We start from the raw sequence: 21,456 nt of genomic DNA, 5'->3' as shown, positions 1-21,456 counted from the left end.
ACTTCAGGCCAACTTTTATAACAAGTACTCAAGACAGTAGATGCTCTAAAGTAGTCATGGGTTAATGAGCAAACTTGGAATGGAGGGAGGAGGAGCATGTGCAGTCATTAATGGAACCTGCCCTATGTACTCTAGCAGTGGCAAAGATGTTAAAGATGTTAGAATCTTCATGCTTTAAAATATGCACAGACAATCTATCAGCACCCAGTAATGAGGAAACAGTAAGATTTATTCTTCCTTCTTAAAGGGCACTACACATGTGATTTGTTTTTTCCAAGTATGCTCGTACTGATTAATGAAGTTGGCTGTTTTGGAATCCAGCAGCTTCTCAAAATAATGATGATCCTGCAGAGGCCACAGCGATTGGCAGTGACAGGCGACTATTCTCCAGCTTGTGCGACAGATCCATTAGAGTAGAAATGGGTTTCTAAATCTAAGACAGGCAGGAAACAGAAGGTGGATCATTACTTGTTAGTACCCTCTTAACTTTAAGGATCAGAAATCTTGGGCGGGGGCGGGGGGGGTGGAAATGAGATGGGACAAGGCAGGTAACTTGATAAGAGTGTGCTGGAAACCACACCACACCCCTACCCCTTAACTCTCAGCTCCATTCCATGTTTGCCTAGCCACTTACGCATCAAATAGCTCCCTTCCTAGGATCGATCTCCTTTCACCTAGAAATATTGCATGGTGCCATGTAGCCTCCACCCTTGAAGCCTTATAAAAGAAGTTGGCAGTTAGCAGGGGCTTCTTCTTTCACCAGGCATGAGGCATGGAAGGTGCCCTTCCTGGCCCACTGTACTCCTTAACTACACCCACATGTGTTTGCCTTCTGACCTCTTAATCTTGTATATGTGCCTGTACTGAGAATGCCACTCATAAACAGAAAGATGCCTCCCACCATAGCTTAAATACCAGTTAGTCTGCTTTCAAAGCAGCTGCCTGGTAATGCGCATCCTTCTGTTAGGGAGGAAGGTAGACAGACACTAGCTTACTGTGTAATAGCAGTCATAGAGAAAAGGCAAGAAACTCATGGAACATAGCAGCAGTAGAAGTCTTCAGAAGCAGTCTGGTATTTATATATGAAAGTTGTGTGTCCCCTAACCATGGAGAGGGGTTCCAGTCAACCATCCTGGGGACATCCCAGGGTAACCTTCCCAGCCAGTGTCAAGGGAGCTTCTGGGGATCCAGTAGCCTCAGAAGGGTATTTCATGAATTCCACACCCACCAAGTCTTTCACCCAGCAATATCTCTATAAAGAGGGAGGGAAAAAAAATGAAGGGAAGAATTGACCCAATATCCATAGAAACCCATCTAAATGCAGACTGGGCACTGTGTTCGTTGCCGACTTGCCCATCTGGCCTGCCAAGTGTGCTGTTTTTTCATTAAACTTTGCTAATTTGCTTACCACCAATCTGACTCCCACGTAAGATTCCTTTCTTAGGGTAGACAAGAACCTCTATTCAGCCTTCTCTGATAATACTCAGAGACAGTGGATGATGGCTCAAGTACTTGGTTCCCTGTCCCTGCCTCCCACTTAGGAGACCTGCATTGCGTTTCAGGCTCTTAGTTTTGGTCTGTCCCAGCCCTGACTGTTGCAGGCATGGTGTGTTTGTGTGTGTGTGTACAGATGGAAAATCTATGTCAAATAAACAAAAATTATTTATCTTTTTAAAACGGCAGACTTCATCAATCATTTGAGTTGAAGACTGCAGAGGCACAAAACTCAAAGAACTGAGTTACTGAATTACATAAGAGAAAGCTAGCCAGTGAATTAAATATTTGGCTTTTGACAGACATGAGCCTAACTCACACAGGGAAAGGAGGGAAATATTCCATTTTGGATTAGCCTACTGTGGGTTCCGCATGCCTCCCCCTTACCGCTAGTCTTCTGAGAGCTGACTGAAGTAGAACTGTCCCCATATTACAGAGGGATTAAACAAGGTGCAGAGTGGCTGGGGAGGGCTATCACATGCCACAGCCTAACGAAGTGTGGGCTTAAATACAGACCGCCTGATTTCCAGGGACGAGAATTTCCTTCTGTACAATGCTAAATGTTGAAGATTCCTCCTAAAACTGACACATTACCCACTAATTTACACCTCTAAGTTAGGGAGCAGGAGAGAGAGAGAAATCCTCCCCCTACACATCTGTCCCCATGTTTGTGTTTTCACACCCAGCACTCAACCAAGAACATGGCATAAAGAAGGGCTTTTATCTTTGCCTGCTAAATTTAGACTTAAGGAAAAAAAGAAACAAAATTTGGAAGTTGATATCACATGACAATGAGAGATCAGCAAAACATGTTCCATGCAGCTTTCACATGCAAGTCACCACAGTAACACTTGTAAGTCCATCAACTGTAATTTATTTAAATAATAATTGCATGTTGTAGGTGAACCACTTGCAGCAATATGAAAATACAGAACTCTGAGGAAATATCCAACTGAAACTCATATCCAATAATGCAGAATACTCTTATAGTATTAAGAAATAAAACATGTTGACTTTCAAGCTGTGATTATTTTTGCACTTAAAAATATAAGTTCTAAGATGACATCTGTTTTCTAAAACATCTTAATGGCAAAAAATAGGCAATGGGACCGCTGTCTCCATGTTGAAAATGTAGCTCTCACATCAGCATGAACTTACAAATCAAAGATGATAAAATTAAGACAAAATCAACAGAATACTCAACGGGAATGTCATTTTTATATTACAAACATCAGCAGTTCACAGTTTTCTTTCTTTATCACTTATATTGATAAAAATGCTTTGATAACAACAATCTATCTCACTTTCTGATACCAGCATGTTTCTACTTGATCAGCAGATGGATGATACTAACACATTCTTTTACCATAGAGATCGTATCTTCAGTTTCTAAAAACGTTTTGCTCTGTGAAATTGTGACCGCTGAAAATGGAAAAGATAGGAATCCATGTTCAAATGTAGTCAGGAAAGAGTGGGATACACTGCTGATGATTTTTATTGAGGACATTTCATTACAAAGTGCGTACAGGCTTGATGCAATGATCCAACAGGGATCTGCCCATCGGTCTAAGATGCTGAGGCTTTCAAGCTGACTTTTAGGAATTCAAGTAAAGTGAAAAATCATATGTTACTACAGAATTTTTAAATCCTCCTACATGTCAGGTGAAGATTACAATTAGGTAACTATATCACAAAACAGATTTACTTTCTATGGTTTAAGGCAAAGCAAAATTTCCTAAATGAAGCAGTCACAAAATAAATTTGCTTTGGAAATAAATTTCAGCAATGTGCTAGTAACTTCCTCATTTTTTCTCTACGTATACATATGCACTATATCTATATATACACATATCTATGCATACTGTCTACACTTAGAATCTTGCATCAGAAAATTTCAATGTCCCTATCCATATTTGCCAATAAATATTTTCAAACACTAATACAAAGGGATCTTCAAAAAGCCCATGGAAATTTATTTCTGAAAGCACTATATATTAATTTCATTTTTTGTATTACAATAAACTAAATTCCATTTCTCCACCATGTTTTGAAATCCTTTTTTAAATAAATTGGTCGATTGTGTTCATTTAGGTGTTTGGATGCCAAGATTGAGCAAAAGGGAAACAGAATTTTAAAAAATTAACTAGCACAGAATTTCCCCAATACAATATCAGAAGGCAACATATTGCTGAGAATTAAGCAGTTTTTTTTGGAACACAAGTATCAGTGAAACACATGTGTTCTTTCTCTACAAATTTTAAACAGAACCCAACATTATTTTCTTAGGACATTAAGCTGAGCCAACAAATTAAGATTTTTGAGTGTTTATCATCTCTTTTGATGTAAATTATTCTCTTTAAAAAAATACAATTCACCGTACACAAAGAAATTGGATACTGTGAAGAGTCACCTTAGGAAAGAAATTAATTAATAAAAAAAGATGTTTAAGCATATTTATCATATCCAAAACGGTCACCTGGCCATTAGGCTCCATTAACAATATGAGAAAATTAAAATGCAGATACAATGTCCAAAGTAAAGTGTCTCGCCTTCACATCAAGTAAATCTTCAAACATTCCTTTAAAGTTGAAAACAGTACTATACTTTATTCAATTTCACCAGTTATTAGATTATATGGAGAACAATTTATTTTACTTTTTTTCCCCAATATGGTGCCTGCCACGTACCAATAACTAAAGCAATTTACTAGAAAACATTACTTAGCAATAAAACAAATATTCCCACTAGGATGTGCCAGCACCCCTTAAATTCGTCGCTTAAAGTACACATTTTTTTGGAATGACTAGATTAACAAACAAGGCATATTGTTATTTCTATGCAATGAATTATACTGAAGTTTGATATGAAAGTATTTTGACTTTTCCTATTAAAAATTAGGCATTCTTTATTAAACAACACAAACAGGCAGATGCTTTGCTTTTTCCAGGCAAAGTTCTGTTACAGTATTATTGTTCTGAATACGTCATGGGTACATTGTAAACAAGAGGAAACCGGCCTAGATGTCTTCTGAACCTAGACTGACAATTTCATTGAAAGTTTCAGGCCAAGAACCTGTTCAGCCATCTCACTGTACTAAGTAGTGTGTGTGTGTGTGTGTGTATGTGTGTGCATGTGTGTTTTCCCATAATGATCAAGCTACAAACAGACTGGACTGGGTTGAATTTCTACAGTACCTCTTAAAAAGAAGTTTTAACTATCATGATCAAATCACAACTACTCAATAGATGTCTTTCTTGATAGCAAATTATTCTCATGTGTACTCTTTCCTACATTTCAAGTGTCACAGTTTAGAGTCACCAGATCTAACAGCAAACGTATGAAAGAAACCAACCAGGGAGAGCCAGATTGGGGTCTATCACAAGCAATCTTACACTTGAAGAAAAAAACGTACATATAATTGGGGTGGACAAGAGAGAACAATCCAGAAGAAATCCTTTGTTTAAACTTCTGACAGGACACTATAAAACAGTGCCTATTTAAGATTTACACACTGTTACGTATTTATCCATGGATCATTGGTGCTATTAATTAAGCACTGTCTAAACAAACTTAAACCAGATCTTAATCATATTTATGTATGTTAATTAGGTATCATTAACATTCAGAAATATCAACAGGCAGCAAAAGAAGTAAAACTCATAATATTAAATAAATAATCTGCCAAATTATTTTCTAAGTGAGTAACATGTCCAGAAACTTTAAGAACTGTTGAGCCAGTAGTTCCTGATAACATAAATGGATTGAAAAGGTGTCACTGAACAGTTCAGATTATTATATTGGAAATCATGAAATCTACTAACATCTCAAATTGAAGAAATCACTCTTCTCCAATTTTAACAGTAGTACTTTCTGGAAAAGCAAAGAATGTATACAAAGTCAGATTTACATAGTGATCTTAAAAGTAAGAACTAGGAGTTCTGCATGGCTAGGATTTAGAGAGCATAACATTCAAACATGCCAGGGGCCTCAATCATCTACTGAACAAACATGATCAAAGTTTAAGGGCATTTAAACAGAAAAAAAACAACTTCAGCAGTGCTTCTCACAATGCAACCACAGTGACTGGTCAAAGTACCTGGCAGGTAAAAGCCAGAACTCTAAGAAGCCAGGTAGTAAAGAGGAGTGCATGCATGCGCCCTCGCCACCTCACCAGCTCAGCCACAAGCAACAAGTGCTTCCCTGACTGCCCACAGCACTGGAGCACAGCAGCAACTCTGTTCAGGGGCTGGAATGCACGGGACAGTCTCCTGAGATCCAATCTAGTCTCCAAGGCCACAAACTCCTACTGCGTCAAAATGATCAAGTCTTTACTAACTCAGTTTCATTAAATCCATTTGTATTGAATATTTATAAAAAATAAGGGTACAATGAAGAAAAAAAAAAGGATGCATGAAAAAAATGAAGATTAACCAGATAAATTATAGATATTTTTCTAGTTGTTTACAATGACTATTTTAAATATCCAAAGGATTAGGAATCTCTACTGGCAAAAATCAATATAAAGTGGAATCCTGATGAGAATTAATAACAGGAACATTTAGAACTTAGCATGATGGAATCACTAGTGACTTCCTCACACAGCCCATTGACTTGAAGCCCTGAGTCAGGAATCATGGAGTGGCCTCACTAACCAACGAGCCCACGCTTTTAGTCCAGGTCTGAATAGCAGGCACATATTGCCCCTGCTACATTCACTCCTTTGCAAAAGAGCAGCTGCACTGTTTCAGGCTGTTGGCTTGTACGAGTGATTAGAAATCTTCCTTGAGATTAATTCCAGAAGCTTCTGCTTCTCTCATTCTGCTATCTGAAGTGAGGGGGGCAAAAATCAATGAACTTCTTTTATTGTCTATGAGTTAGGACCTCTGTGATACCCAGTAACACAGAAAACATTAAAATAGGTCAAGCCAATGTAGTTAACTTTCCATTAATTGTTAAGCAGAAATCATGTTTTCTTTGCCATCCTTCCTGCAAAGCACAAACTACCCACATTTACAAAATACCAATCAGAACTCTGGTTCTCTGTTTAAAAAAAGAAAAACAACAACAAAAATGGCAGTTATACCAGGAACTATACAAATTGCACTATCAGACACATTGGCAGCCCAATCCCATCACATATGCACCAGAAAATATTAAATAAAACATTGCTACTTCAGCACTCATTCTTCATATAACACTTTAAAATTACAAAATAATCCAGAAAATTCAACATTAGCTGATGTCACCAGAAACTGGTACCAGCCAAGTATTCTGAACATGACAGGAAATACAAACATCTTTAGCATTAAAGGTATTACATTATTTAATAATCTGCTGGATTGTCCATCTTACTAAGGAATTATAAAAAAGAATGGGAAGCAATGAATAAATCAAAATAAGAAAATATAACAAAGGAAAAATTTATGGGACAGATGATTCTCTTTCATATATCTTTCAAAAGAATTAAACACTCTTAATTTTTCATTTTATAGCATAATGTCAATAGATATATATGCTTTACAAAATAAAGCTACCAGAGCTCTTCTAATGAATTTGTATGCTTTTACACAATTATACACAAAAATAAGTATTGAACATATTTCCACACAAGCTCAGACTGATAATTTTATTTCCTCTTTTTATTTAAAGTTACATAATTCATAATTATAGCACATGCTGATCTATCTGAAGAAGTGTATAGTCTAAATTCAAGTTGTGCTAATCACCCTCCACTGGAACTGCAGCCCAAGTATCAGGAAATCTTAGAGGCCAGCTGACTTAAGCCACCGCCTGGGACTCTCACAGCCCATACTGCAGTGAGTTCAAACCCCAGATAGTCGGGATTCCAATCCAGTGACCTGCTAATGTGACTGGGGAGGCAGCAGATGATGGCTCAAGTACTTGAGTTCCTGCCACCCATTTGGGAGACCCGGATGGAGATTCGGGTTCCTGGCTGCCATCTGACCCAGCCCCGTCTGTTGTGGACATTTAGAGAATGAACCAGTGGAGGGAACTTTCTTCCTGTTTCTCCCTCTCTGTGTCACTCTGCTTTCCAATAAATAAATTAAATATAAGAAAGAAGAATCAGTATTTTGAATAAAAAAAAAACCAAACACCTTTTGCTCATAGGCTCACACAAGAGAACAGCAAAGAGCAATGCATAGTCTATTGTTGTTGTCAAAAGCATTAATAAATTTGAAATTTTTGAATTCCTATGCTTCTGTTATAACAGAGACCACAGACTCAGCCAATATTAATGTTGAGAAGGTAACCAGTGCATTAAAAAATCCTAATGCTGCTTTCCCCAGCAAAGAAACTGAAGCCCATAAGAGTCACTTCCTTACTCCAAGTCATGGAACCCATAGAGTCAGACTTCCCATTTCCTTTCAAAGGCAGAAGATGCTAGACAAAGTCATTGTTCAAAAACTGAAATAGAAATGGGACAAAACATCAATTTGTCAACTCATAAACCATTTTTCCTTTTTCTGCACCCAGTCTGGTCCTTAGCCACATGACACACAGAAGGGAAGGAGGAAGGGAGAAGAATGGTGATGACTGGAAAATATTATACACACGGTGGGAGTGGTTTAGACTACACATTTTAGCATTGTTGAAAATAGACCAGTTCACGGTTATAAAGGGGCCTTGAGAGTCATCGGTTCCTTGTCCATTTCACAGATGACAATACAATGAGAGGTACAAGGAGCCAGGGACCACTCCAAAGGTCATCTCATTAACTGCTCACTGGTGACAGAGCCAGGACCATGTGGAGCTGGGCTCTTTCTCACTCTATGCCCTGTCTCCTAACTCAAGGACTAAGCATAGTCCAAGTATTTACAAGGAATAATCACAGTGCTAGAGAGATTAGAAAATTAGATCTTGCTCACTGATATCAGAAGTAAAAATTACAGATATCTTACATATTGATTAAAGCAGCAAGAATTTTGTTTCCTATAAGAAAAATAATTGATGCATATATTTCAGCCTACATTGCTAAGATTAAGGATAATTTCCAAAATATGACTTTTATTTCCCTTTAGATACACAAGGTTTTTTAGTTTTGCTGTAATAGACTTAAATACATTCAAAAACAGGATATTCCCTCAAAAATGTCCTCACCTTTACCTGGTTTTAAAAATTCCACAGCTTAGTATTTCATCACTTAGATACAAGTATTTTTAATTTAAATATTATATTACTCCATCTCTGTCCATGCTCTCTACCTGCTTTCTCTAGAGTTTTTAGATCACTGTCAAGCTGTTCTTCAATGCAAGAGAGTTCTATTTCCCCCAAAATACTGAAGCTTAACCAACCAATATGTCTGAAAATGACTCAACACATAAGACATTCTACTTAAAACAGTGTTAAAAAAATATATAACCAGATGTTGTTGTACCTTTAGGTCTTTTAAGAGATTTGCTTATCTCCCAATTAAAATCTATTAAATCCTTTTTGGAGAGCAATATCTAAGAATTTTCCAGATACTACTGAATGTCATTCCATAGCAAAAAAAAAAAAAAAAAAGTAGACCAACAGTGAATCACTCAGAAAACATTCACAACAAAAATGGCTTTTTTTTTGGGGGGGGGGTGTGTCTTAGTCACATAATTTCATCTCCATTTTAATACAAGATCTTAATCTATAGCAGGTAGTGCTTCTGATTGAGGGAACATTGCCTCCTTGGTGTTCTGGTCAGTCACGTTCTGAGGAAGGCTTCCTCCAAAGATGCAGTGCTGCCTGAATTCTGAAGTGCAGTCTGGACTCTAGGGAATAGTCCTTGTAGTTGTTTCTGAAAACAGTAACAACAAAATTATACAGTCAAAACTTCTTTGTATCCCACCCCCAAGCACCACACCCCCTTCTCCCTCTCTAATCTCCTTATTCACTTTACAAATCTTAACATGCATTATCAGTGGATCTTAGGAAAATGCAGATTCTAGTTCAGTGGCGGGGGGGACACTAGACAGCAGTAGTCTGTATTTCTAGAAGCCTTTGGCAGTGTTCCAAATGTCATATATTGAGTTGCAAGGTTCTACTTAATCCCAAAGCCACGTACAAGCACAGCAAGGAGGTTATGAGGAGGTCCTAACAAACTTAATCCTTTGGGTTTCTTGCAATTGGAAAGTTTTAAGGAAGGCTCATAAAAACATGGTGAACACAGCCAATTAGTTAAAAAAAAATGCATTGGAAACTTAATGCAAAAACAGATGCATGAAAGAAAACAGAATTACTAAAGACACCAAATTACTCATTCCAATGCTTATACACCTATTAGAAAATATCAGAATGGACCACAGAAACCCAAGATTATAAGAATCCAACTTAGGGTATTAATGTTCACCTGATTAGAATCGTTAAGAATATGCAAAACAGAGTAGTATGTTGGCCCAGAGTGGCCCTATAACCTCGTTAGGCCTGGCATGCTTTTCTATAGCTGATCATCTACATCTTTCTAAGGGCTACTTACTGGTAACCAGGAAAATGTATTATTTGTAAACTATTGTCAACACCTTACTGGAGGTTACCAAAGAATGTAACTGAGTATTTTCTAAATGTCTAGCAATCAAAAGTGGCAAATCTGCAAAGCTCCCAGTATGAGAGTACTTCAAAAAGTTCATAGATAATGGAGATGAAAGATAAGCTTGAGTGCAAAACAAATAAAAAAGGAAAGAAATCTAGAAAAAAATGATTTTTTTTTTCAACAAAACCAAGGTTCATACAGGAGTGAGGAGTGGGGCAGGTGTTTGGCCTATGCTTTAACCATCTGTTGAGACATCTGTATTCCACATTACAGAGCTTGGGGATGCAAGGGCGGGCTCAAGTAATTGGGCCCTGACACTCACATGGAAGATCTGGATTGGACTTCCAGCTCCCAAGTTCAGCCTGACTCAATTCTAGCCATTGCAGGGAATTGGTAAGTGAACCAGTGTATGGGTGTGGAGCTTTCTTTCTCTCTCTCTCTCTCTCTCTCATATATTAAATAAGTAAATAGATAATTTTACAATTTTAATTTAAAATGCATATGAAATGATCATGAAGAGGTATCGGAATTATTTGCACCAATATAATCTTATATTTTCAGTTCAATTCTCCATGAACCCTTCGGAAGTTCTCTCATACCTAAAGAAAAGTTCAGATAGCTGACAGTCCTGGGAAAAGTATTTGCAAGACCAGCGCCCTCTTGACTTAGTGGTGATGTCTAGCTGTTGCTCAGCTGTAGACACTTGCCATTTACATTCATCATTATCAATTTGTCTTACTGTGCAATGCCTGGGAAGGACCTGAATTTGTCTATATAATGCATATATGGAACAGTAGCATTAATAGTGTATAACTTTCTAATAGCTTAATATGAAGGCATACAGATATTAAATACTAGTCATCCTCATACACATCTACTGACTCTATAAATCATGTTCTTACTTTTTTTTTTTTAATTTTAAGGATGCCCTTTGGACTTTACCATGCCCCTGAAGCTTCCCACTTTGCTCTATTTGCAGTAAACATATTCAAAGAGTCATCTAAAGTAGCTGACTCCATTTTGCCTTCTCAGCCCACTTGTCAAAATCCCTAGTGACTGGCTTGAGCAGGCACTTGTCCCAACTTGCTCAAGAGCAGCTGCCCTCCTAATTGACCTCTTTTCTTGATGAAACATTCCGTTCAGCTGCCTTTCTAGGTGACTTCCTAACTCACATGACCTCAGCAAGAGGATCTTAACATTCTTCATCTTTTTTTTTCTTTTTTATCTCAGCAAGGGCAGCATAACCCAGGCACTGTGTTAGACCTTCCACCAGCTATGTAACTTTCTCAAAACGATCTCAAGTCTCGCTGGCTCTAGTGCTGGTGACTGACGTTGATGTGTTAATTCCAAACCTTACCACTGAACTCCATGCACATATTTTTGACTGTTAACTTATTATCTTCACATAGGATACATACTAGATGTCTCAAAATATCATGGTCCAAAAGAAAATTTACTTTCTCTTCCTTAAATTATTATATTTTCTATGTCAGTAAAAAGCATGATCATCAACCTAGTGGTTAAACCCCATCACCTACAGATTCCCTAGTTCTGGCTTCTGGTGACTTCTGGTGGCTGTTTTTTCCAAAACTACCTTTATCTTTTAAGAATGTATTTATTACTTATTTTAAAGTCAGAGTTGAGCGACAGAAGACTCTGCTATGTGTGAGTTCACTTCCCAGGTGGCCAGAGTGGACCAGGGCTGGGTCAAGCTGAAGCCAGGAGCCAGAGCTTCATCTGGTCTCCCATATGGGTAGCATGGGTACAAACACTTGGACTATCCTCTGCTGCTTTTCCCAGGCCATTAGTTGGATCAGAATTGGAGCAGCGAGGGCACAAACCAGTACGTTACCCTCTGTGCCATATTTCCAGTCTCTCAAAACTAGCTTTAACTATGTACATCTCAACTACAGTGCCACCTCCTCTTGAAAATCATTCAGAACCAGTTATGCATCATATTGTAAATCTCAACAAAAACACAGAGCACTGAGATTTTTCTTGTTCAACATCTCCCTCCAGTTAAGACGGTAGACTCGCTGCCTGTTGAGACTGCAGGTGCCTCTCTACAACCTTGATTATCATATGGGACATAGCAGATATTCAGTGGGTACAAGAGGACTTCCCAAAGGTCATGGAAATTGTAATTAAAAGATACATTTATTTAAGTGAAACAAATGTGAAATCTAGGCACAGTTTTCCCATAACATACATTTCCATGAACTTTCTAAAGCCTCCTTATGTTTGCTGAACTAGAATGAGTGAAAAATATGGACAAACCACTGAACTATTTATAACTTAGTATTACTCGGGCATTCTTTCTCCACCAAATAAAGGCAAACAGATCACAGGGCCGTGTGTGTGTGTGTGTGTGTGTGTGAGTGTGTGTGTGTGTGTGTGTGTGTGTGTGTGTTTGTTTGTGTGTGTGTGTGCGTGCGTGCCTTAGCTAAGTGAAACTTTATCACCCATCTAAGAGCCATTATCTATCGGAAATAGCAAAAGTATTCTGAAGCCTTCAGACAGAAAGACAGGGAGAGACTCGGGGAAGGATCAAAAAGCACTATAAGGATCAGCGACCTTTCAAGGAAACAGATGTGGTTGAATATACGTGAGGTCAAGTTATGCCGCAAGGGCCAAATCTAGACCTGTCTATGCATATTCAAAGGCTGCTTTTGATGTCACTGAGCAGACCAAAGGAGATCTTACACTCTATCATTATTGATCATTATGTCAAACATTTGCTGAGTCCTCACATGGAACACCATGTGTTAGAAATCTTTCACATGGATGCCTACAATCACATTTGTCAATAATCACAGGGTGAGGCATTAAGAGGCTTGGAAATTTACTGCCAAAGTCAAAAGTATAAACCAAGAATAAGTATGCAAAAGTAACTAACTTGGCACCAATTTGGTCATTTAAAGTACATAATGTTTCTGTTGTTATAATGGTATCAACATTCCTGATGTCATGGCAACTGAGGAAAAGCTGCCTTTATTACTTACCTTGCATTTTCTAGAGCTTTTATGGCCTTGTCAATTTCCCCTTGGCTTTTATACAGAAATGCTGACTCAAACATAGTGAATGGCACCAGGTAGTGGTCATACTTCAGGAGTTTTTCACTAAAAGAAGCAAACAAAACATAATGAAGTCTTAACAGACTACAACATATGTCATTATTTTTGGCACATGTATCCTCCCCTATGCCTCAGAAAGCAGGTGCATCAGCCAGCCTGTTATCAGAGAAAAGCTGCCACTGTGCAGCCATGGAACCCAATAAACTAAACAGTGTTTTAATATATTCTAATGTTTCATCTTTAAGTATAAATCCAGCACTGCTGATTGTTTATTCTCACAAAAGTAGATGAATGTTAAGCTGTAAAGATGAACCCAGAGGGTGTGTGTTTGGCTAACAGGAAGATATTCACATTCTATATTGGAATATTGTGCTCAATAGTCATCTCCATTTTCTAACTCCAACTTCCTGCTAATACAGACCCTGGGGACAGGGATTATCCAACCATGATGGCTCAAGTAGCTGGGTTCCTGTTACCCATGTGAGAGACATTGACAGTTCTTGTCTCCCAGCTTAGTCCCAGGCCACTCTCAGCTGTTGGGAGCAATGAAAGGCGAAGCAGCAGATACAGCACTCTCCACGTTCCTCTTATCTCCCTCTGCCACTCAGCATGTCACAGCATTCTTGCATGAGGGTAGCAGGAACTCAAGACTTGAGCCATCATCGTTTCTCAGGTGCATCCACAGAGACCTGGACTGGAAGCAGAGTGGCTGTGAATTGGACCGGCATTCCAAATTATGAGATGCAGGCATCCTAAGCAGCGTACCCTGCTGTGCCACAATGCTCCCACCCCTAGTCACTCCATGGCTAGTACTCCCAGGTACCTAGGAGGCAGCATTACAACTCAAGAACTAGGGTGTCTGCCACTCACATGGGAGACCCCAATGCAGATCCAGGCTCCTGGCTTTGGCCTGCTGCAGCCCCAGTTATTGTGGGAATTTTGAGAGCAAACCTATGGTCAAAAATATCTGTATTTGTCTCTATCTCTGTCTGTCTCTCTTTAAAATCAAATGAAAAATATGAATTGTAAAAAAAAAAAAAAAAAGATTATCACTTCCAGAGTTTGGAAAATCAGTTTATGGTGGGACTATAAACTCAGCTTTCGTGGGATGTCCTTAAATAGTAAGTGGAAACACAGAGGGCTGTGTTTCACTCAGACCACACTCTAGTTCATGAAGAACAAAGGGAGCTAGCAGATCCTCTTTCTGGTAACAGCCAGGTCAAAGGTCAGCAGCAAGAAACAGAGACATTTTGCCTCCTCTTCTCACACTGTCCCCACTGTGCTCAGCTTGACTTTACAGCTCCCTCTTACCTTGCCAGGATGTGGTTGAAACACAGTTCCGCCTGCATAGGCCGCTGTAAGTTCTTGAGGCAGCATCCTTTCAGTAACTGCACCAAGCACTCATCGTCCACAGAGTATTCGCTGGCACCTTAAAAACACAACAGGAAAACTCTTTTAAAAATCCTAACGGAGAGGAGAAACTAGCATCCATGAGGTTTCACAGCAACCCCTGAAAAATAAGGAAACCACTTTGCGCATTTTTTCTGTCTCTGTACACAAAATACAATGCAAATATGTTGTTAAAAGGACACTGAATTCATCAGCTCATTTGTACACCAGTTTATTAAGGGGTTCGCTTTGCTCACTTAAAAAAGAATTTCAGGGGGTCACGCTCAGCTTTGTGAACTAAAACTCAGCAATGGGAAAGGAGAACTTAAATAAAGAGCTCTATTAATTCTATAAAAGATAAAGCCAGGAGGCATAAGGAGGCTGCCTCCTCCTGTTGTTTTGGCTCCTAACTATGTTGGCTTCAAAGCAGGCGAGGACAAGAGCTCCATATGGAGAAGCAGATGGCCTTGCACCCATTAAAAATTCAGAAAGTAAAATACCCTCTCCAGGTCATTATGTTTACAACTCATCAATTCTCCCAGGTTATGTTCTTTCGAGGGGGGAATTAAGTCATAAAATTAGACAAAATAGTCCTGAAACACATGAGAGGCCCTAAACCTGCCCTGCCCCCTCGCCACACTCTTCTAACTGCTGGAGGGTAATGGGAAGGATTTGCCTTCCTCACTTCCTGTCTTCTGAAAACAGTTCTTCACCTTTGACGGCCTGAGGCAAATGCAGATGAAACAGAAGGAGCCCCATCAGGAGAGGGACATCTCCCCGACAAAGGTAGCCACCCCACACTGGCCACTTTGCAATTTGTTTTGGCAAGACAGATGCACCTTAGACATCACTCCAAGACTGAATGATAATTTATGCATTCCAGGCTGGGAGGAAAGCACAGAGAATTCAGAGAGATCCCAGGAGTCCCTTGTGTTGAAATCTTCCTGCGTTCTCTACAGAACTGGAAGTCACTGTTGACACGTTCTGATGTTTCAGGTGTAAGTTGCTCATCAAGGAGATGAGAACAATGCTACTCAGCCAGCTGGGAGGCAGGGGCGATCATGTTCCTTATAGGCACTGAAAACAGTGTATATACATCTTTAAACTTTCAAGTTCTGATAAATCATTCATCCAGAATCACCTAATACCATCTCTATTATTTATGCAGGACTATTTTTCTGCACCACCCACACCCCTTTATCTGTGCTTGTCAGTGTGGATATTTGCTGAAATGCACATTCAAGAAGTATAGTCTTTCAGGGCCAAGATGGAAGCCTTTGAGGTCCATAATGGATGATAATTTTTCTTACCATTTTTCTGCATTCTACTGAGTTCTTGGTAGCATGCTATTGACAGTTTGTTATGACAACATTCTGCTGCTTACTGAATGATGATTTTAACGAGAAACAGACATAAAACCATGGAAAGTTAAATTACTAACAAAGCCAGATTTTTTTTTTTAGATTTATTTTGTATTCATTTGAAAGTCACAGTTATGGGGGGGAGGGAGGGGAGAAAGACGGAAAAAGACACAGAAAGAGAGATCTCTCTCTTCTTCTGGCTCATTCCTCAAATGGTCCAAACAGCCAGGGCTCCAGGAGCCATTAGCCAGACGCTTCTCCCAGGTCTCCCGTGTGAGATAGGGGCCTGAATATTCGGGCCATGCTCTGCTGCTTTCCCAGGTGCATTAGCAAGGAACTGGAATAGAAGGGGAGCATCTAGGATTTGAATCAGTATCTATATGGGACACTAGCACCACAAGCAGCAGCCGAATTGGTTAAACCAAAAGGCCAACCTCCACACTTAAATCTTACATAGACCTTGAGGTGGGATTGTGGCAAATAAGTTCAAAAGTGCTACATCCCCACAAAAGCCTTAGAAGCAAAACCATTACATTCTCAGGCCACAGAACACTGTCAGGTGACTATTCTCCCCTAAAATATGCAGGCTCTGTCATGATCCTCAGCCTCACAAATGAGTTCATGATGAACATCAGGACACGCGGTCTCCATCTCACATTAGAGGAAGACTGCATGGTGCAACTACTGAACTACATTTTCATCACAAAAGACCTGCTCAACTTGTTAATAAAACGATGGCTGGAGGAAAAAGAAATTTGATGCCCAAATTACAAACAATAACTTAACTCTTCAGATGCTAACTGGAATATAACAATAAAAAAAAAACAGAAAAAGAAGTTAGAAAGTTGGTAATATTTTCACTTTTATGTAACTTTAATTAGCCTATCTAACTTAAGAAAATTTATTCTAAGTGGGGCTGGCATGATGGCTCAATTGGCTAATCCTCCACCTGTAAGAACTGACAGCCCATATAGGCACCAGTTCACATCCTGGCTGCTCCACTTCCCATCCAATTCCTTCTTATGGCCTGGGAAAGCAATAGAGGATGTCTTAAAGTCTCGGAACCCTGAACCCATGTGGGAGACTTGGAAGAAGCTCCTGGCTCCTGGCCTCAGATTGACTCATCTTTCAGCCATTGTGGCCACTTGGCGAGTGAACCAGCAGACAGATCTTTCTATCTCTCCTTCTCTTTGTAAATCTGCCTTTCCAATAAAATATACAAATCTTTAGAAAAAAATCTGTTGCAAGGAACAAATGGAATTGCTGAGGAAATGTCTGCCTGCACACTGAATTATGCTACATTTCAAAAGAAACATTATTAGAATTAATACTTCTGAGTTCTGCCTTTCGAATCAGTGACTGGTCTTCAATAATCAGGGCCAGAGTGCTGCCACCATGGAAGACCAGTTATATGCTCGACCATCTTTCAACTTACACACATTTGCCAAGGCTGGAAGAACATTCAATTTTCAGTTTTGGGAGTGGAAGTGATGTAATCACTCCAAGTTCCAACTATGGATTTGTTTTGCCCTTTCTGAAGGACCACACCAAAAGACTCTAGTTGTTCAGGTGGGAATGGCAAGGGAAAGAAGTTTCTTTATAAAATATAAGTCCTGAGCCTGGTGTGGTAGCCTAGCAGCTGAAGTACTTGCCTTGCATGTGTCAGGATCCCATATTGGCACCGGTTCTAATCATGGCAGCCCCACTTCTCATCTAGCTCCCTGCTTGTGGCCTGGGAAAGCAGTTGAAGATGGCCCAAGGTCTTAGGACCCTGTACCCGTGTGGGAGCCATGGAAGAGGCTCTTGGTTCCTGGCTTTGGACTGGCTCATCACCATCTGTTGTGGCTACTTGTGGAGTGAACCAACAGATGGAAGATCTTCCTCTCTGTATATCTGCCTTTCCAATAAAAATAAAATAAATCTTAAAAAAAAAAAAAGAAAGAAAGCAATTCTTCCACCCAGAAGGAGAACCTGTAAAGGCAGGGGTCTGAGTCTGGGGTGTCCGTCTGTCCGTCTGCTCAATGTGTCCGGTCCGTGTTCAGGATCTCCAGAAGTTACCATGGAAGCCGCTCCTTGATGGTTTTCTGAACAACAGTGGCATTTGACAGGCATGGTTTGACAAATACGCAACCACTTTTGTCTTTGAACAATAGAGGACCATTTTAAATTGAAGTGTAAAGGCGGGCTTGCACAAAAGAAAACCCAATGGTGCTTCCTGCAGGTTGTACAATTTGGGGATACACAAAAGGCCTGGTTCCCCTTTTGATCCAGCTTACTGCTGATGTGCACCCTGGGAGGGAGCAGGTGGTGGCTCAAGCACTTGGGTCCCTGTCACCCACGGGGGAGATCTGGCCCGAGTTCCAGGCTGCTAGCTTCAGCCTGGCTCAGCTCTAGCTCTGATAGACATTTTGGCGAATCATTCAGTAGATGGAAGATCTCAGTCTCTCTGCCATTCAAAGAAACTGAAAATAAATTAAAATTTTAAAGGTAAGCTTTGTTTGTGGGTTTTTAGTACAAATAAAAATGAAGAAAAGTAACAAAAAGGGTAAAATTGTTAAAGACGAAATGATTTTACAAAAATGTCATTAGAGCTCTAACCTGCTAAATCTGGAAGCTGTAGAGGAACATGCAGAAATCCGAAATGTTCACAGAGCACATCTGCTTCTGCACTTAAACACATGTCCCTGGGTCCTCAGTGGAGCAGGACAAACTTCCAACTCCTCTTTCCTTCAATATTATTTCTCTCTTAAGAAACAGAGAATTCCCATCTGCTAACTCACTCTGCAAATGCATGAAGGCCAAGCGCTGGGAACTCGGTCCAGATCTCCCACATGGCTGGTAGGGACCCACGTCCTGCAGCCATTACCTGCAGCCTCCTGGGGCGTTATTTACCAAGAAGATGAAATGGAGGGCAGAGCCAGGACATGAGCCTGGGGCCGCTGAGATGGGATGTGGGCATCCCAACAGGCAGCTCAACCGCTCAGCTCCAAGTGCCATTCTACCTCCAACTCCTCTTTTTCAGCCCAGTATTGCAACCTTCTAATCTGCTTATTTCCCCCAGCTTCCAGAATTCCAAGGGAATCCTCAGTCCATGATGATGAACATTTCCAATATTTTGGGTCTCTGACCTAAGCTCCAGCTCAATGAGGGGCTGATGTCTTCTAACTTTGCTGCTGTAGCAGGGAGAGCGAGCAGAAAGAGAATGAATGCCTTGGTTCTTTATAGGAGAGCAGCATGCTTGTCCATAGAGGAGCAGAATATTCCCTTGCCCTCTCTCCCTGTGACTGCCCCCCCACCCCCGTATTTGTAAGATGGTTCCTGTGGGCTGGGGGCTGCAGAAGAGAGGCTGTCATCAGAACGGCACCCTTCTCTGGGTTCTACAGACTCTGTTTCTATCAAGCCTGAAACCTTGGCCTCATGAACAGGTCATTTCACTGACCCAGCTTTCATCCTTTCCCATTTCTTCTCCAATAGCTGGAATTTTAAAGCCCCAATTATTTTGAATAGGGATAATAGCAGCTTCAATGCCCAACAATACTGAAACAGTGAATTAAATTTGACACATTAACTCTAAGAGGTGCTATGAATCAGAAGACTTTAACATTTACAATGGCTATTATTTAACAACATTCAAAACCTTTCATAATCTACTAAATGAAAAAAAGACTAGTAAATATATTGGTTAACTATGCTGTAACTATAAAAAGAATAATCCTGGGGTGGAATACATTAAAAACTCTGTAATTGTGTCACAGTAGCAAAAATGTGTGTGATCACTTTTCAACCTACACTAAGAATTGTAATGCTGTGTTTGGAAAAAATAACTAAACAGAAATCTCATCAACACTGTAGCTTGATAACGAAGCTGCAGATAAGGGAAGTGCTTACCGTTGCAGCCATAGCCAACCATTGGATCCCCACTGTGGACAGGACACTGAATATGCAGCCTGAGCGTGTGTGTGCTCATTGTGTGCTAGTTAACAGGGATTGAGTGAACTTACATTCCTTGAGCAGCATTTCTGAGTTTCCACATCCCTTGTTCTACCTGGCATGGGAGGAGTTTTCGCCTTCCTTCTCTGAATTGGACATCCCAAAAGGTAAAATCATTATCTTGGGCTAATACCTAATTGACTTGATATTGATAAGGAATAGGACAAAGGCTATCAAAACAGCTGGATATCTCTGCTACAGCACTGAACGTTTCTAAGGAAAACTGAGTGCAGGCCTTTGGCCAAACAGTGAAGAGGCCCACTTTGCCCTGTGGAGGACCTGCACTGCATTCCCAGCCCTGGCTCCTGACTCCACAGCAGCAGGTGAAAAAACTACCTGTGTCTGCAGGAGAGCTATAAGGGTATAACGACAAAGTCATAGCAAACTAAAACCAGAAGAAAGATCATTCTGTTCTGTTAATCAAAAAAATCCAATGCAGGCACACAATGCAATGATTTTCAATTTCAGAGTTCCGCAACCATCGTCACAATCAATTTTAGAACATTCTTCCATCTTCTCCAACCAAACTGTGGTATTCTTAAGCCATCACACACACCCCTGCCACCTGGCAACCACTATGTACTCAGCACACTGATGGATTTTCCCTGTGCTGAGTGCATCACAGAAATAGAATCGTGTCTGTGACCAGCCCAAGGTTTACAATGTCCACACCCAAGGAAGGCTTTGTAACTCCTCACCGCTTGTTCACAGTAATCGCCCAGATACTGCCAAGCATGTTTTTTATCTCTAGGATGCCCACAAATCAACATGGGCAGGTGCACACAGGGAGAAGCCCGGAGAGAGGAAACAGAACAAGACAAGGATATTACCAGGCACCTGATTCTCACACTCACTTTCTTTTTGAAGAGCCGCCTCGGCCTTTTCGACAGTTATCAGCAGATTCTCGGAAAGGTCTTTTCTTTTGCCCACGATTGAAAACCCATTCCAGACATACATCATCTCCTAATAGAGAAGAATGAAAAACCATTCACAAGTCTGTGAGGTCGTTCAATGTCTTAGGACCACAAAACCATGTATGTGTGTTTTGCCCCAGTTACCAGGGATCTCAAGACAACACTTAGAGGTCCTTTTCCCTGATGTTCTTCATTTGGACTTTAGCAACACAGTTCCCCTTTGTCTCACTTTACTTTGCGTCTTACACCATGAAGTCATTCAGGACACACAGCATGTTAGGTTTTAACTGAAGAACTCATGCATTTGTTCATTTAACAAATAGTTCTTAAGAATCTACTGCTGTTCAATTCTTTTGGAAGACAGACTACAGATACATAAATAAATATTTTAAACTGGTACTAGGAATAAATCTGTTTAATGTAAAATTATGATGTTACTTTTAAGTAAAGGGAAATATTTTAAAATTCCTGCCAGTTATTTACATAAAATGCTTCCAAGAATATTACTGGAAATGAACATTGGAATAGCTTACTGGGCTCAGGTTCTTTTATACCATTAAAAACATGTGTCAGTCCAGTAATGTAATCCAATATGCAGAAAACACATTCGCTGCAAGGCCATATGGCTGAATGACAGCTCCTGAAAATGTAAACTAATGATTTCTCATTGCAGATTATATTTAATGGGCTAACAGATGAGAATTTTTTTCTTT

The 21,456-nt window shown here is 40.0% G+C and overlaps 1 protein-coding gene across 2 annotated transcripts in view; it reads right to left on the bottom strand.

Moving 5' to 3' along the window:
* Positions 1 to 2,354: 2,354 nt before the first annotated feature.
* Positions 2,355 to 21,456, bottom strand: part of TTC39B (tetratricopeptide repeat domain 39B) — a 112,650-nt gene continuing 93,548 nt past the window's right edge. Inside the window, exons 17-20 of one of the 2 annotated variants that reach the window (XM_040963497.1) lie at positions 20,684 to 20,792; positions 14,401 to 14,518; positions 13,018 to 13,134; positions 2,355 to 9,283 (exon numbers count right to left, since the gene is read on the bottom strand). In XM_040963497.1, the coding sequence (XP_040819431.1) occupies positions 9,187 to 9,283; positions 13,018 to 13,134; positions 14,401 to 14,518; positions 20,684 to 20,792 (441 nt within the window). In that variant the 3' untranslated portion in view covers positions 2,355 to 9,186. Of the gene's footprint in view, positions 9,284 to 13,017; positions 13,135 to 13,586; positions 13,784 to 14,400; positions 14,519 to 20,683; positions 20,793 to 21,456 lie in introns of those variants that run through there. The other variant, XM_040963498.1, reaches the window with a different exon arrangement.

Source organism: Ochotona curzoniae, unplaced genomic scaffold (genome assembly GCF_017591425.1).
Source record: "Ochotona curzoniae isolate NIBS_2020 unplaced genomic scaffold, NIBS_Ocur_1.0 scaffold_3208, whole genome shotgun sequence".
Classification (NCBI taxonomy): Eukaryota; Metazoa; Chordata; class Mammalia; order Lagomorpha; family Ochotonidae; genus Ochotona; species Ochotona curzoniae.
The sequence above is the reverse complement of the archived record's forward strand: the minus strand, read 5'-3'. Positions and strand labels throughout refer to the sequence as shown.